At 42.9% G+C, this 18,789-nt stretch overlaps 1 protein-coding gene across 1 annotated transcript in view; it reads right to left on the bottom strand.

Moving 5' to 3' along the window:
* The window catches only part of PGM5 (phosphoglucomutase 5), a 192,933-nt gene that overhangs the window by 47,743 nt on the left and 126,401 nt on the right, over positions 1–18,789 (bottom strand). Inside the window, exons 8-9 of the mRNA XM_082612658.1 lie at positions 8,646–8,781; positions 4,851–5,034 (exon numbers count right to left, since the gene is read on the bottom strand). Coding sequence (XP_082468784.1) covers positions 4,851–5,034; positions 8,646–8,781 — 320 coding nt within the window. The remainder of the gene's footprint in view (positions 1–4,850; positions 5,035–8,645; positions 8,782–18,789) is intronic.

Below are 18,789 nucleotides of genomic sequence, written 5' to 3'. Positions count from 1 at the left end.
ACCACACCTCTCAATTGCTATTTCTAAATCAGAGCCTCTCTTGGGTTCTGTTTAATGGAAGGCACACATCAACTTTTCTCCTGGCACCCAAGGTCACAAAAATATCAGACACTTGGAGGCAGCCATAGTAAATTCCATGAGACCCGACAGGCCACAGTGAGGCCAGTGAGGTCCCTGGGAATTCACATCAGGGGATGAGTACTTCAGGGGGTTCCTTCTTGCTCTTTGAATGACCTCCACAGGATCTCACAGGCAGGATAGATTTTGCTGAACATTTCCATAGGAGTGGAGTAGATGGTGGGTGCGGGTGGGAGGGATGGCTTATCACCAGAACAGGATTTTCATTTCATTTTGGATGGAGAAGCATTTCTTCTTTATCTCTAGAGATACATGTAAAACAGCTTTTTTTTTTCCCCACGGTCTGTTTCCTGACTCTGACTTCAAATCAAGGACAAAAAGGGGACAGAGCTGCCTTAAAAAAACTTTTTTCTTTCTGAAGCAAAATGTATGTGTGATGGAGGGTGGGGGGCCGTGGGGGCAGGCAGAGAAATGTGAGTTTGAATCAATTCACAGATAGCTCAGAAACTGACGGGGCCTTCCTGTATCTTCGCGTGACACCCTGCAAAGTTGTTGTTGTATGCTCTTCCCCACTGCTTTGCTTATCATTTATGGTTCATTAAATGCCAAAATCTTTCTTTCCCAAGGATGCTCTTTTTTTTTTTTTTTTTTTGTGGTATGCGGGCCTCTCACTGTTGTGGCCTCTCCCGTTGCAGAGCACAGGCTCCGGACGCACAGGCTCAGCGGCCATGGCTCACGGGCTCAGCCGCTCCGCGGCATGTGGGATCTTCCCGGACCGGGGCACGAACCCGTGTCCCCCGCATCGGCAGGCGGACTCTCAACCACTGCACCACCAGGGAAGCCCCCAAGGATGCTCTTTTAACATAACTTATTTTAGTTAACCAGTTATTAATGTTTATCAGGTACTAGGACTTTATATATATTATCTGATTGAATTCTCCCAATGGCCATATGAGTTAGCCATGATTACTATTCCTATTTCCACAGACAGGAGAGAAAGGCACAGGGAGGTTGAGTAACTTGCCTAAGATCACCCAGCCAGGAGGTGGCAGAGCCGAAGCTCAAATCCAAGACAATCTGACTTTAAGACTACACACTTAAATGCCACTCACGCCCTTTCCTCAGACTGATATGCACTTAAGTTAAGGATTCTGATAAGGGGGAAGGAACTGATATTTCTTGAGCATCAAATGAGTACTAGCTACTGTGCCTCGGGGCTTTATAAGTCTTTCTCCTAAAACCTTCTCCATAACCCTATATGGTAATTATCAGCATGGCCTCCCCCTCCCCTTCACTGTGTTGAGGTTCAAAGAAGTTAAGTAACATGTCCAAAGTCACAAATCTAGGCAGTGACAAAGCCAGCCTTCAAACCTATGTCTGTCTGACTCCAACATGACAGAACACTGGAGAAACCATAGCAATCGGCCTTTGACAGCAAACAGAGATGTTACATTATTATGTTTCCTTTCAGTTTTGCTAGGTGAAGCATATGTCTGTTTCTCCTTGTGGAGGTTAAGTCTCCTTGTATCTTAATTTTGAAATAACCCATAATATAGTAGACTATTTTTAAGTTACAGTATCCTATAATTGAAAAAACATAATAACAAGGGTTGGTGAAAGTGTGCAGAAATTGGAACCCTCATACACTGTCAGTAGGAGTGTAAAATAGTACAATTGTGTTTGGAGACTATCTGGCAGCTTCTTTAAAGGTTAAACATAGAGTTAACCATTTGATCCAGTAATTCCACTCCTAGGTATGTACCCAAGAGAATTGAAAACCTACGTCTACACAAAAACTTACATGAATATTCACAGCAGCATTATTCATATAGTAAAAAAGTAGAAACATCTCACATGTCCATCATATGAGTGGATAAACAAAATGTAGTTTATCTACACAGTGGAATTACTATTCAGCAATAAAAATGAATCAAGTAGTGATATATGGTATAGCACTGATATACCCTGAAGACACTGTGCTAGGTGAAAGCAGCCAGTCACAAAGGACCACATATTATATGATTCCACTTATGTGAAATGTCCAGAATAGGAAGAGCTATAGAGACAGAAAGTAGATCATTGGTTCCCAGGAGTTAGAAGGGAGATGATAGCTAAAGAGTAGATGGTTTATTTTGGGGGAGGTTGATAAAAAAAAATGTGCTAAAATTGATTGTGGTAACAATTGCACAACTTTCTCTATGTACCACATTGAATGGTAGACTTTAAATAGGTGAATGGTATGTTATGTGAATTATATCTCAATAGAGCAATTATATATTTATATTAAAAAACTGCACCATGAAAAAAACCCAATATTATGCATTTGATAGGCTCTCAAGAAATACCTATTGAATGAGTGACTATTTAAAAATAATACTAGTTTATTTAAATTCAAATATGTCTTTTAGGAATGGATAGTTTATTTAGCAACAACGTTGCATAAACTATGCCCCAGACTCAACCGTCCCCTGAGGTGAATGCTGATAATACTGACATCCCACAAGGGCTGAAACGTGGTCCTCAGTGGTGAAAGTTTAGCAATGGCCACACCTGTGGAGGAATTTCCCCTCTGTTCCAACAGGACCAGCTGTGGTGAAAGAACCATCTGTGGCTTGCTGACAATAGGGATGCCGCTGAGTGTTAACTGATCTCCCAAAACCCTCACTGAGCCAAACCCAGACCAGCAAGAATCTCTAGTGTGACTCAGGGCCACCAGCTAATGAAGGTATCACTTGGGTCCTGGAATCCAGGAAGATAAACAACTACCCTTCCTTTGTTACTTGAGAAACCCCCAAGAGCAGGTCCTGGTAGCACGTATCTATTTATGGTCACCTTTGAGGACAGATGAAAGAGTATGGGGAAAATATCAATAAATTCCAGAGTAAAAATAGAAACCAATATTCAGGGTTGAAGGGGAGGAACATAGAATAAATCAAAGTCCAAACTTGAGATCCAGTTGAGGAATTAGCCTGGTGTGAATGACTAAAGAAAAGCCAAGGAAAAAAAAAGCACCCAAATGCTGAGTGCATTGAAGAAGAAACAAGGTAGAGTATTAGTAGATTTAACAGCAAAACAAATGAGCTCAACAAACAAGCTCTGCATGAGTTGATATGGTCCAGAACCTACCAATGACTAGACATTCCCTTCAAGGAATAGTTTTCAAGCCTTCCTCGTCAGGGAACAAAAAACCTCTCAGGGGTACTTTAGAAAGCATGTATTTTACGACTCAAATTCTACAGTAACAACAACAAAATAAGTCTTGGATTAGGGAAGTTTGTTCTGAGGACCCTGTGTGAAACAGAGGTGAAAATATGGTACCAAACTGGAATAGATTATCTGAGACATGGAGGCTCAAAGATGTACATGTGCTGTGTGCTGGCTTCACATCTCCAGGGATTCACTGGTATTATTTTGGAGAGAATTCAATCCATTCTACAAGGAAGCATCCTTGTGCAAAACAAATCACAACTACAAAGCCTTGTGTAAAGGCTAGGAGTTTTTATATATGTTATTTTGTTCTATTTCTAAAACAACTCTGTGAGATAGATGTTTCACAGATGAAGAAGAAACTGTGGCTCAAAGAAATCCAACAACCTTCCCAACTAATAAGTGGCAGGGATAGGATTCAATTCTGGGTCTTCAAACTTCTTAACCACTATTTTCTCCACTACCCTACACCTTTCCAAAGTAAGACTGTAATGAATTTGTCTAGCCATGGAAGGCCTTCTAGAATGAAAGACTGACATTTTGATAGAGATGAAAGATCACTACAAAAGTAAGCAGACCAGAGGGAGAATATCGCAAAAGTAACAGTAGGGTACTGGGCTTTGGAACATCGGCAAGTCAGGGGACCCTAGGGCAAGGACTATGTATGAAACACTAGTCAAAATAAAAACAGCAATATCTACCGTTACATCTAGTCCCTTAAAGCCTACAGCTTCTGATTTATTTTGTTGTCTGTACGTGGTGAAGCATGTACAAGAAGATAAGAATTTGGAGATTTTAGAATGGAACTGCTCTTAACATTACTAAGTGTCTTATTTAGACTATAAATGTTAAAATGTGCTCCCAGAGTGGCCAACATTGCCATAGCCAATAAATAAACAAAATCGAGAAGAAAAATAATGGTAATAGCTTTCAACATCTCTCATACAGTTCACAGAGATGAGATCATAATAAAAGTTGTGGTTGATTTTGCCACTTATCTTTCATTTAATATAATTCTCAACCATAAATCTTGCTTTTGGGTTTGTGGGGCAGAATTTCCAATTGTTTCTTCCCCTACCAGGAGTAACAAACCCAGCTGGCTAAGCTCCTATCATTGACATAAGGTAATGACATAAGGTAATAAAAGGTGAAACATCCCTGTACCTGGGGGTCCCAAGGAAAGGGATCCCTTGCTCTTGGAAACTTTTCTGAATCTGTCACCAGTCATGGCCACTATATAGAGGGACTGCAGGCTGCAAACATTTCAGAAAGAAATGTTGGGTCTAAATCTATTTGTGGTGTTGGCCCATCAGTTACCAAGTGGAAAGAATACTGGACAGAGAGCCAGGGCCCTGTATTCTAATCCACTCTCTGCCATTAAGTAGGTAGGTAACCTTCACTGAGGGCTTTCCTCTCTCCTGGCCACAGGGCGCTCATCTGTAAAATGAAGGGCTCAGAGTAGATCATCGCTGAAGATCTCTCCAGCTGTAGGATATTTTGCATCCCCACCGCACACCACCCCTCCTCTGCTTGATAACCTGTTCTGGCGATTTCATAGCAAGTACCTGTTTCTTGGTCACAGTGCCATCCACGGGGTCCACGTATTCAAAGCTGTCTGTCTTCGCCACACTGTAGACGTGGCTCCCCACAGCAAACTGCTGGCCGATGAAGGACTTGTCTGTGACCAAGGCCTCCAGGTCCCTCATGATGTAATAGGTCGTCTTGGGCTCTAAGCCCTCATAATCAAACCTGGCGAGGGAGGAGCAGGACACAGGATAAACACAAATCTAATCAGAGAACCAGCAGCTGGGTGGGCCTCTCAAGGTCATTTAATCATTGGTTTTGTTTAAAGAAGAACAGCACATGGAAGAACATGGAAGAAACATGGAAGAACAGCACAGAGAAGCATCTGCAGCTGGTCTCCCCTCTTCCCCCTGCCAGCCCTCCATTCATTCCCCACACAGCAGCCAGCATCATCTTGTAAACATCAAATCGTGCCAATCCTTTCCTTTAAATCCCTCCAGAAATGCCTGTCATGTTGAGAGCAAGAGTCAACACCCTAACCACAGCCTATAAGGCACTGTGGGATCTGACCTGCCCACGTCCTTGATTTTACTTTGTCCCGCTCTTGTTCACTATGCTCCAGCCACATGGGCCCCCTTTCCAGTCCTCAGAGACACTTTGCCCTTTCCCTTCGTTGGGCCTTTGCTCTTGCTATCTGTTTCCTTTCCCTGGTACAATCTTCCCCAGGCTACTCAAATAGCTGACACATTCCCTTCCTTCAGCTTTCAAATTTAGTGTTACCTCTAGAAAGTGACCTTCTCTGACCAGTCATCTAAGGTAGCTTCCCTCTATCTCTCCCCACCTCTTATCATCCTTTATTTCTTCTTTTGGTAGTTATCCCAATCTGCATTTACTTTGTTTATATATTTGTTTCCTTATTTCTTGTCTTTGCCCCTGAGTACTGGAAGCTCCAGGAGGGTAGAGATCTTACCTGTTTTGTTCTCTGTTGCTTCCGACAAGTGGTGTTTTTTGTAAGTAATGGAATGAAAGATGGGAGGAAGTGAAGGAAGAAAGGAAGGAGAGAGAGGAATCAAGGCAGGGGAAGAGAGAAGGAGGAAGCGAATTCAATGTACCATAAAACTCTCTTGGAAACTTGGAAGAAATATCACAATTGTTCCATTAAAAAAGAAGGTCCCCCTAGCCAAGAACATCAAATGTAACAATGGGGCTGGGAGGTGATTAGGGAAAAAAAAAAAGACTAAAAATAACCCTTATCTCATTTGTTGTTGTGGAGTTTAAATATGATAATGCATACCAAGTAGTTGGCACAATGCCCGACACCAGTGCTTAAAACTCTTAATTACTTTTATTCTTAGTCACTACCATAAGGAAACTGTAGGGTCTTTCCCGATGTCAGAGGGTTTTCCCAAGTCCTTACGGCACACCCAGGGGGCTCTGTTTAAGAAGGAAGCCCTAGGTGGGGCAGCTGTGCCCATGCAGCTGTGCTGGGATCTCACACTGGGCTCTCTGTAAACAGGAAAGAAGGTGAGTTCTCAGAGTGAACTAAAGAAGGAAGGTCTGAATAGTTGTTACTACTTTTTTCCACCCAAGATCTTCTGTGACTTCAGCAGACAACAGGGTGTTAGCCAAAAGGAATGATACCATGGCTAACAATGGGTCCCCTGCACCTTCATCCCCCCTCTCTTCTGTTCTCTCTTACACAAGGTGTGTCCTCCCGGCCTCAGAAACAAAACAAAAGGGAATTCTCTCAGAACATTCCTTCTCGGTAGTGTATGTGTTCTAATCCTAGATTCTCTTTAAAGATAACTTTTTGGGAAGGTAAAACCTAGCCAAGCAGAAAGGGGCAGGAGGTTGAGATAAGAGGGTGTAGCAGGAGACAGAGAGGCACTGAAAGAGACTTAGAAGTTGAGAAAATACACTAATGTGACAGGTCACACCCAGTCTATGGCTGAGGTCATCAGACCAGCTGCCCAAATGCTCATCTTCATACACATGCAGGTTCTAGCACTAACTTCCCCTCACTACCCCAAAAAACCCCCTCTGACCATCACCACCACCAACACACTTTCGAGGAAAGAAATTTCAAAATGGAGAATTCCTTTTGGGGTCCACTCATACAAGGAGTATCATCTGGGTTCTCAGATACAACTTCAGGCTCAGTATTAGTTAAACCAAAATTGTTTAATTATCTCCTCCCCACCAAGACAACAGTCAGGCTAGACATCATTTTCTTTCACAAGCACTTTTAACCTACCTTTCCCAGAGGCTGAAGGAAATGTTTACTTTCATTCTACCTATTCCCTCCTGCCTTTTTCTTTATCTCTGTGATCTCCTTGTACAGAAATCTGAAACATAATTCAAAGTCCTACAAGAATTTATATCTCCACTGCATTATATTCTCTAATACGGTATTTGGTATGAAAAAAGTAATTGTCATGTAACCTCTTGGCCACAAAAAAATGAACTATATTATGAATACACTTATCATAATACCATGTCTTCAAAATGCTGGCAGAAAGCTAGACAATCATTCCACAAATTATGAGGAACACATCTCTGACTCAAAGCGATCTCACTAAGCCAGAGGTTGGCAGTCATAATATATTTTATCAGGTTGGATTTTTTGGAGCAGCTTCAGGCAATAAAAGGATTTGCTGTGCCAATTGGTCCCTTTGGTATGCCAAAAAAGCCCACAAGAATCAGGATTTTTGGCACTTGTTAGAAACACTAGTGAATAAAACAAGTTCCCACCTGCCCTGAGAGTCCTTATTTTATAACACAATGAATAATTTGAGGTGATTTCCCAGCTGTCACATCCTCAGCCTTCTTAACTAAACAGGAACCAAGAATATGATGGTGCTGTGTACATTTCCCAGAGTACTGCAGTCTCTTTGATTTTACTGAAAACTATCACAGGCTTCCTTATTCTCTGATATTTATCTAAGTAAATGACCTCTTAAGAGAAGAAACAATCACCTTATAAGGGAAGTCTAAAGCTTTCTTTCTGTCCCTTAGGCTCTTGAAACGCAACCAAACATCCAAAGTAGTTAACTATTCATAAGCAAAGCAAATGAGGCACTGTCTCTGTTTTTAATACACAGAGAGCCGCTGAGACTACCCAAGGATTCCCTGCCCTAATCCCACATTCTCCACAGTTAACATCCTTTCCGACCACTGCTCCCCCTAAACCATGGCTTGGTACTAGCATATCTAGCAGGCAGCCACACAGCCAGAAGACTCTGCCCCCATCGCTTGCTTCAACAACAGGAAAGCGGTAGAAACCCCCAACCCTAAGCTCTTTGCCACTGACCTTTCCCCTCCCTCCTTCCCAGGGTAATATTTCTTTTTTCTGTAACTCCTTTCATGGGGACAAAACTTTAGCAAAATCTGGGGCTCCTGAGCCATGTGGTCCCTTCAGAGGATGCCAGCTTAGGCATCTTGGTCACGGTTTGGACCATTAGTGGGAGCTTCTGGCTTTGCCTCCCTTTCCTTGATAATTATGGGTGGAAAGCCAACAAGGAAAGCCCCTGGTCTGACTGTACAACCTTCATGGCCACCAAAGGACCTTTCAAGGTTCTGTAGTTCAGATTCCCTCTGGGGATGGCGGCCCACTGTACAGGCAGGATGAAAAGATGACAGAGGGGTGTCACCAGGGGAGGGGTACTCCTTGACACCACTCCTACCACCTCTCAGGGTTATCTGGCTCTAGCGTCTGTGCTCCTCAGATTTTCCTGAAAGATGCCTCCCTCCTAAGGTTCTAGCCCACTTTAAAAAAAAAACAAACTTCTCTAAGAGCAGTTTCCCAGGGTCCATACGGAGACCCTTGCCCTTCTCACCTGCAGTAGTAGTGGCGGCCAAATTTGGCCCAGTGATCTCGGACAATTTCCTCCACACTCTGCTTCCGGGCAGCGATAATGGAGAGCCAGACCAAGACAGCCCAGAGGCCATCCTTCTCCCGGAGGTGATCAGAGCCTATGGGAGAAAGGAAGAGTCTGCTGAAGATTTGTTCACGAGGGGAAAAATTAAAACTAAATGAACTATGAAGACCAGTTAGCACTTGAGTGTTACATTGAAATGGTAGGATATATTTATCTATTGTGTTAAAAACATGTCCCATAGGGCTTCCCTGGTGGCGCAGTGGTTGAAAGTCCGCCTGCCGATGCAGGGGACACGGGTTCGTGCCCCAGTCCGGAAGGATCCCACATGCCGCGGAGCGGCTGGGCCCGTGAGCCATGGCCGCTGAGCCTGTGCGTCCGGAGCCTGTGCTCCGCAACGGGAGAGGCCACAACAGTGACAGGGCCGCATACCGCAAAAAAAAAAAAAAAAAAAAAAAAAAAAAAAAAATGTCCCATAATAAACTTGCATTTCTAAAAATATGCAACCGAAATTCAAATAACATAAAACAATATCAAAAAGTAAAATAAAATCCTGGAAGTTGTTGAAAGGATCCAAGAGCCAAGCTGACATCACATTTGACTAATGGTATCATTCATTCAGTAAATATTTGGTGATCCTTACAGCATACCAAGCATTGGTCTAGGTACTAGGGATACGGCAGTGAACAAGATAGCTCTTTATTCACCAAGTTTGAATTCAAGTAGGCGGGGAGGCAACAGAAAAGTAGATGAAAGAACAACATGCATCAAATAAGGACAAGAGCTATGAAAATAATTAAACTGGGTGATAATGTCACAGAGCATGATATCAGCAAAGACTTCTTTACTAGAGCAGCACAGCTTACCTAGAGTGGGGTTGAATGGTACTCCCTAACCCCACTCCACCCGCTGAAGATATGGCCACCCAGAACCTATGAATGTGACCTTATCTGGGGAAATAGTCCTGCAGATATAATTAAGTTAAGGATGTTGGGGGTGAGATCAGCCTGGATTATCCAGGTGGGCCCAAAATCCAAGGACAAGTATTCTGAGAAGAGAAGACACAGAGAGGAGAAATCCAAAGGAGCAGGTTATGTGAAGACAGAAGTGGAGATCAGAATTATGCTGCCACAAGCCAAGGAAGGCAGGAAGACACCAGAAATTGAAAGAGGCAAGGAAAGGTTCTCCCCTAAAGACTTCAGAGGAAGCATGGCTCTGCCAACACCTTGATTTTAGACTTCTGGCCTCCACAACTAGAAGACAATTAATTTCTGTTGTTTTAAGCCACCTAGTTCTTGGTAATTTGTTATGGCAGCATTAGGAAACGAATACAGGTAGTCAGGGTCAGCCCCACTGAAGTGATGATATGTGAGCTGATACCTGAGAAGAAGGAGTCAGCCATGCAGAGATCTGGGGACAAAGCACAAAGTCCCTGAGGCAGGAAGGAACTGCGAAGCTTATTCCTCTAGCTATTTACATAGAAAGAGAGGCAGCTCATATTGTGGCATTCACACGATAAAGTGTGCAGGCTAAACAGGTAGCTTCCTGTGCAAAAAGAACCCAGAGGAATATGCTGGAGGCTCATTTAAGCATCTGTCTATTGGCTAATTGTAAGCTCTGTCCTGAATACAAAGGAATGTGTTGTAGTGTAAGAAAGGTGATATAATGGGAAAAGCATGGGGAAGACTTTGGAATTAGGGTTTAAAACTAAACTCTTCTACTTCCCCGGAATGTGAGAAGTTATCGCAAAGGTGTTAACCTTTCTGAGTCTCAGCTTCTCATCTGTAAAATGGGGACACCATCGCCCATCTTGTTGGGTTGTCATATGAATTTAATCACACTCAGTGAGTAGGCTCTGGAGTCAGATTGTTCACATTCAAAGTCTGGCTCAGCCACTGACCTTTGTGTGACTTTTTGTCCTCATCTGTAACATAGGGAGATAATAGCCCCTACCTCATGGGTTACTATCATGATGAAGTAACTAAATATGCCCAGGTATTTAGATCAATGACTGGGATGTCACAAGTGGTTGTCTTGTTGTTGATCTTATTGGTAATTCACATAAAGTACCAACCTGGTGCTGATTCCTCAATATGTGCTTTGAGGCAAATTGTTCTCAGTCATTCATTTAATTTTATCCTCTGACTCTAGCTACAGCAATGTCTTAAGACAAGGAGACTGGGACCAGGGGTTGGATCATTTCTTCTTGCAATAGAGCAATAAGAATGGACAACAGTACTTGGGTTTCAGGGCTATGAAACATAGAAACTCAGAAAGGAAAACCCAATGACACAAAGCTGTTTAAACTTTGAAAATGGACTGAAACAATACCTTACTTAAGTTAGGCAACTTTGAGAACTTCTCACCAAAGCTATGGACCATTTATACTTCTTGGTACACTTGCAGGGTTAAATGTTAAATGTTTTTCCTCAAAAAGGAAAACATACAACCTTGAGAGGGCAGTGAAGATACTTAAAAGGGGAAATGATCAAGTCTTTGACTCCTCCATACACCGATCGATGGTCTGCTGATGACACTTTTAGATGTCTGGTTGTGCCTGTCTTTAGCCTGAGAAGACCCTGGGCTTTTAATCATCACAGCATGGAGTGACTCTAGTCCCATCCAAGGAATTCTGCACACTGCTACAAAAATGGAAGAAATTTGGAAGATGCTGGGTTAGCTCCATGGCCTAGTGCAAAAAAACAAGTCTAGGAAGTCCTGCCCAGTGGGATAATTTCAAAATCCTTTGTCCTTTTCCAGCTGAAAAAAATCACTTTTATTTACTGTCTAGAGAGAAATACCTTTTTGTTTTAAAACATGGGCTTTGCATACCTTGAATCTCCAGCTGGATTACATTACCTAGAGATAGACCCATTGGTTGATAAGTCTGACATCTGATAAGATGTCATAATTTAGGGGAGAGAGACATAAAGTTATTTTAGCAGAATCAAAAAAAAAAAAAAAAACCCCACACAAACCCACCTCAACCCTTTGTCACCAACCACATAGTAAATTGTGAACTGGCTTGGATATTCTCACCTACAAGTTAAACATTGCCCAGATTCATAAGGGGCCAATGATCAAGTAAAATTAACTGTGCTCTTTACAGCTGTTTGAGGTGGGGATGGAGACACTGATGACTTGCAATTACACACACATGATTCCACTGAACTTTCATAATGTGCTTTAGAGGGGGCTTTGGGGAAACAACTCTCCTTTTAATAACTTTAAGGCAAGTGAACTATAATGCCCTATCCCTGAAAGATAAATTCAACAGGAAATGCAGAAAATACAAAGGCATCAAATGGTTTCCTAAAACCCCACTATAAACAGAGTGAAAATGGATGCAAGAAATGCTGACACTATATATGACAGGACTAATAGACTTTATATTAAAAATGTTTTTATAAGTTAATCAGAAAAAGAGGAACCCCAATAGATAACTGGGTGGATAGGCACAAATGAGCAATTTTCAAGAGAAAAATATTAAAAGTCAGAAACATTTGAAAAAATGTTCAATCTCACCTCAGTCAAAGAAAAGTCCATAAAATGGAATCCCATTTGGAGACTTTCAAATTAGCAAGCGTTCATTAGGGGCAGGGGAACACCTAGTACTAGCAAAGTACCAGTGTAAATGTGTACAGTTTGGTGGAATAATTTGGCAATAATAATCAACAGCCTTAAAATAGCAACCAGCTTTGGACCCAGCTATTCTACTTCTTAAATTTTAGTCAAAAGGACATTCACTAAAACAGCTTAAAGAAGAGAGAAAGTTGCAGGAATAATAAAAAGGAAAAAAATTGTTTTAAAAGAAGAGGGAAAGCTGAAAAATGAATACTAACTGTTAAAGAATAGGAAATTGTGGAAAATCCATACAAAAACTTGTGTAGATAGATAAAATATTGAATAAGAATCTTTGGTAACACATGGAATGATGTTCATCCAATTTTAATAAATGTTAAAAAAATCAGGTTACCAAAAAAGAGTATTCAGTATTTCTTTTGTAGAAAAACATTTAGATATGTATTTATGTGTGTGCACAGGTTATCAACAGGATACACACCCAGCCGTTAACAGCGTTATCTCTGAAGCAGTAGAATTGCAGATGTTTTGCTTCTTTTTCCTTTGCAATATTTCCACAATAAATGTATATTATTTTCATTATAAGAAAAAAATAAAAATTTTAAAGCTGTCAACGGTGTGTACAAATTCACATTTGAAAACATGAAATCCCATCTACCAAGGGTTAGCTGGATATTAAAGGGATCAACACTGCTGATGAACAAGTGATGAATTTTGAACCTATTGCTCATCCCATTTCTTAGATTGAGTAATAGCTATTTAGAGCATAGAGACTGAATATGACTCCCTCGTGGGGCTCACAGGTTTTGGGATTTGGTTCAGGATGTACTGTAAGGCTTTAGGACTTGACAGAAAATGAGAACAGGGAAGGCAGTGCACTGCTGAGCTGTCAACATTAGCCTTGGAGGAAGCTGGGCTTAGGGGATGTGTTTTGTTCACCTCACAGGGAGACTCCACTAGCAAGGACAAAGCTTCAGATTCATCCCAATAGCCCCTAGGGCATTTCTACTATTGCTGACCGGGCACAAAGAGGGGCTCACTCAGCCTGTGTTTCACCCCCTATCTTCCCAGGCAAAATCTCTACACTCTGTGAACAGTTAAACAGCTGTTTGGGAAAAAACAAATAAAATAGCTCTTTTACTTCCTCATTTCATATATTCACAGCTGCTCCATCTTTAAAACATGAGATTCCAGAAAAAAGTTCTTCGGCACTAATATTTATACATGCATACTATTGCCTGTACAATTTTTAATAGATTTTATTTTTTAGAGCAGTGTTAGCTTCATAGCAAACTTGAATGAAAAGAACGGAGAGTTCCATAAGAGTCCCTATCTTCACACAAACACAATCTCCCCACCATCAATATCCTGCACCAGAGTGGGATGTTTGTTACAAATGATGAACCTACACTGACACATCATCACCCAAAGTCCACAGTTCACATTAGGGTTCACTGATGGTGTTGTACATTCTATGGGTTTTGACAAACATATACCCACCATTACAGTATCATACAGAACAGTTTCACTGCCCTAAAACTCCTCTGTGTTCTGACTTTTCATCCTTCCCTCCCTCGTAGCCCCTGGCAACCACTAATCCTTTTATTATCTTTATTGTTTTGCCTTTTCCAGATTATCATATAATTGGACTTTTTAGTTTGGCTTCTTTCACTTAGTAATATGCATTTAAGGTTCCTCCATGTCTTTTCATGTCTTTTTTTTTTTTTTTTTTTTTTGCGGTACATGGGCCTCTCACTGTTGTGGCCTCTCCCGACGCGCAGGCTCAGCGGCCATGGCTCACGGGCCCAACCGCTCCACGGCATGTGGGATCTTCCCGCACCGGGGCACGAACCCGTGTCCCCTGCATCGGCAGGCGGACTCTCAACCACTGCGCCACCAGGGAAGCCCTCTTTTCATGTCTTAATAGCTCATTTCTCCTTAGCATTGAATAAGACAGTACAATTTTTGAAGTTTGCTTCCTCTGGATTTCTGGCTGGTGGTGCAGCCAGAGCTTGCCACCTGGTTCAGAACATTGCAAGAAGCTTTAACCCATATTTCCAAAGCCTGTAAGTACCACTCAACTGTCCTTCCTCTATCCAGGCTAGCCCAGCCCGAAGCCCACTCAGACTTGCTTTGACCAGCCTGGAAAAGCAGTCATCCCAACCCAGATACCAGAAGGAAGTGTCTCAGCTCTCCCTGCTACAACTCCAGGAAAAACTGACACCAAAAACAGGTCTATTTTTTTCTTATCAGAAACATCCCCACTCTTCTATTCCCCAAAACTAGACTTTGAATTTTCTCAAGCTTTAAAACCATATTACTTTGAGCTAGGCAGTACACCAGTAAGTATACTGACATAAAAGAAATGGGGGAAAAAAAGAGTACTCAATCTCAAAGGAATTTTCCTCAAATGGAAATGCCAGCACGGGCAAATCAACTCAATAAAACACCACACATGTTACTAAAAGATCAAGTCATCTCAGCTGAAACTCAGATCAGGAAAGTCTTAATTTGTCATTTGGGAAAACACAAATCATTATGCACCTGTTGCCAACTCCAAGCTAGAAATAAGTTAGTGGTTCTCAACCCAGGCTGCCCATTAGAATCTCCTAAAGAACTTATTAAAAATACCAATGCTCAGGCCCCACCCCAGACCAATAAAATCAGAAGTTTTGGCAATGGGACCCAGGCATCAGTATATATATATTTTAATTCCTTGGGTAATTTTTATGAGCAGCCAGAGTTGAGAACCACTGTTTTAAGAGAAGCCTACTCAAAACAGTCCCATATCAGGGGCAGATTACTTAGGGGTAGTGAATTAGGCCTCTTCCTCTATTTGCTCAAATTTGGCACTAAAGGAAAGTGGTCATTGGTCTCTAGTTTGATGGATGCCCCTGGCCCTAGTCAGGGGGGGCCCTCTCACTGGAGCCAGCTTCAGTATCATGGTTTTCCCCCACCCCTTTTGTCTGGAAATCTTGTGAGGGCCTTGCCAAATGTGGGGTAACCAACTCATCCTGGTGTGCCTGGGACTTTCCCCATTTTAGCAGGAAATGAACAATATCCCAGGAAACCTCTCCATCCCATGCATACCAAGGTGGCTGGCCAGCTGATAAGGAAGGCCATTTGCTCAAAGAGGCTCCTGACGGTTTTCAGGATATGTGCATATACAGCACATACCTAAGCACACATATTTCCTAGAGCCAGAAATGATAGGAAATATATCTATATACTTGATGCAGAATTACACAGCAAGATAAATTCCATTTTTGGAAGAATAACAGCAAGGCACCAGGCACTTCACTCAGTACTTTATACATCTATTATCTAATTTTTTTTTTTTTTTTGCGGTAAGCGGGCCTCTCACTGTTGTGGCCTCTCCCGTCATGGAGTACAGGCTCCGGACGCACAGGCTCAGCAGCCATGGCTCACGGGCCCAGCCACTCTGCGGCACGTGGGATCTTCCCGGACCGGGGCACGAACCCGTGTCCCCTGCATCGGCAGGCGGACTCTCAACCACTGCGCCACCAGGGAAGCCCTATTATCTAATTTTGACAATTTGATAGCTTCTCTTTACAGATAAGAGATTGAGGTTAGGTCATTTGTATGAAGTCACATGGCCACTAAGGGGTGAAAAGAAGATTCACACCTGGGCAGTTTGGCTCCAACGCCTGTGGACATAACCACTGCTGGAAATGCCCAGCAATGCCAGTGGTCCTCAGGAGCTGCAATGAGGCAGATAAAATGCCCCAGGTGGTTAGACCTGAGGCAACCCTTCTGAAGATCTGGGTGATGGATTGGTATTTTTTCCTCCTCACACTAGACATTCAGGAAAAGTTGCCAAATTTCCCTTTACTTCTCCTCTCCTATCGATTTACCCTTTTCATTTACAAATGAAGTTTTCATTAATTTGCAGTGAAATTCTTTCCATCCTCTTTGTATCCACTCAAGGATTTGTCTTTTCAAAATAGTGAAGTCATGAGGGAACACTGGGAGGCACCCCTTGCAGGGAATCGGAGATTTGAGAACATGCTATTGAACTGTGACAGGTTGTTGTTTTGGGTTTTTTTTTTTCCGTGTCTCAAACTGCTCATGTTCAGCTCTTTAAATCTGGCCAAAAGCAGGGCTCATGGAAAAATTGTCAATTTTCCATGCTTAAAAAGAAATGCTTCTTGGGCTTCCCTGGTGGCGCAGTGGTTGAGAGTCCGCCTGCCGATGCAGGGGACAAGGGTTCATGCCCTGGTCCGGGAAGATCCCACATGCCGTGGAGCGGCTGGGCCCGTGAGCCATGGCCGCTGAGCCTGCGCGTCTGGAGCCTGTGCTCTGCAATGGGAGAGGCCACAGCAGTGAGAGGCCCGCGTACTGCAAAAAAAACCAAAAACAAACAAACAAAAAAGAAATGCTTCTTAAAAAATTAATGCTCTAAAATGTTTGCAATTGGAAAACAAATCTGTCCTGGAAAACAAATCTGTCCTGCATGTAAGCGGGTCAGAGCCAGCTGTCAGCTCAGCAAGGTAGGACGGCAGTAACCGACAGTGTAGCTCACGCTTTGCTGTGGGCATACGGGCTCCCAATGCTATGTAACAATAAATCTGATGATGATGATGATTAATAATAATAGTGTTTGACATAATAATGCAGCAGGGCTCTTGGCTAATATCCTGACCGTTGCAACACCCTGTAAACTCCATGAGGGAAGGACCCATATCTGAAATGACTCATCATTCTATCCTGGCCCTGGCTCATAGAAGGTGCACAGTAAACCTTCACTGAATGAGTAAATGAATGATGAGGTGACACTCTAGTATGTAGTGTGATTCATCAGATTCACTCCTCACTAAAAGCTAGAAGCAACCTGAAAAGATATATGGGAAAAAAACTTTATAGATCATCCCATTGAACAGATTCAGCTTATAAATGAGGAAACTGAGGCCCAGAGAAGTGATCTGTGTAAGGAAGTTCAATGACAGAGAGTGGGAGTCAAGGTCTATCTGGGTCTAACTGGGACTGTCATCTCCTGGTGCTGTGCTGCTTACATGACACCATTCTTCCACATCCCTGGCGTGCATCCCATCCCCATCTAAAAGAATTAACCAGATGGGAGAAAAGGACACCTTTGGCATTGTCCTTAAACAGGAGCAGCAGAGTAAGACTGGGTTTGAATCCTGGCTCTGCCATGTGAACTTGGCCAGTGGTTCGACTTTCCTCTCTAAGCCTCCATTACCTTATCTGTGGTCACTATGGTCCCTAGTTCATATCAGAGTCAAGAAGTCTCAGTGAAATGACATCTAGGAGGCCCTAAGAATGTACTTAGCACTCCAAGAGATGCTCAATAAATAACAAGTATTAGCACTGTTTCACTAACACAGGCCCTACAGCAGCCAGGCCATCTATCTCATCTATCCCAGAGGAGGACAAAGCGTTCCCTATGTCAGGGCTGGCCAGCTGATGCTCGTCCCTCACGGGAACAAGCCAAGGTACAGGGCAGTGGGACCTCCTGACTCATAGGTCCCATCCCGTTTCTTTGCCTCCAGTGCTCATGGGAACAACACAACTCTCTAAGAATTATTCCTTGCTTGGTCATAAGCTGAAGCAGAAATCTCTCCAGCAGGTTTAAAGCCTGCACCACAGGGTTGAGGACTTGTCACTCTTTAGGCATTGTACTTTGTTCTCAGTGGGGCTACCTGGGAGAGAGCAGCAGGGGAAGCCTCAAAGCACAACTTTAGGGACTGCATCTTAAATACCAAGGGATGGGCCCCCTTGTTAAAAGTCCCCTAGTAGACACTGTGAAAGGAAACCCTTAGTGTGTTTGGAATTCTTCAATCCGTGAAGATTGAAGAATGATTTCCCAGGATCCACAGTCCCAGAATGCACGGGTAAGTGTGGACGCAGCCTCAGAGGGAGGCCCCATTCCTTTCTTTCTGCTCCACACTTTGGTGTCACACAACACCCCCTCTTGCCACACTTTTCATCATTGAAAGGGTCAGTGGAGCTGGAACTGTGGCGACCCCAAGAAAAGGTTTGGTTTGGTTCTGTTTTTGATGGAGACATTCTTTCCACTCCAGGTGGGAGCTCTCTTTCCCAGCACAGGGGTTGAGAGTTTGTAGAGGGTCCAGAAGAGAGTTTCAGTTTTCAGAGTTTACAAGGAGGCTCTTGGGGAGTGTCAATCACAGCGCCGCTGTGCTCTGGCCCAGCCTAGATTGAATTGCACACGTGCACACAGCCTGTTTCGACTCTGCCCAGCAGAGAAATTGCTCTCCTACTGCTGATAATGCTGTCATCACAGCCTCCTCACGTCACATCTGCTACCCAGCCAAATTTACCCAAATCGGCCAGAAATGAGAGAAAGAAATGTGGTAGAACCTCAAGAGTCTGAAATTCACAGATATATGGGCCTCCTTCTCTGGCCTAGAGACTAGACAGATGTGAAAGCTGCCAAATGTAGAGTTAATGATTATCTAAATAGGGAATGAACTAAAGCTTTCCTTTATTGTACCTTAAAAAAATCTGGCAGCCTATTCAATAT

This window comes from Mesoplodon mirus (assembly GCF_964341445.2).
Source record: "Mesoplodon mirus genome assembly, chromosome: 1".
NCBI classification, from domain to species: domain Eukaryota; kingdom Metazoa; phylum Chordata; class Mammalia; order Artiodactyla; family Ziphiidae; genus Mesoplodon; species Mesoplodon mirus.
Note: the sequence above shows the minus strand (reverse complement) of the source record. Positions and strands in the feature narration are given on the sequence as shown.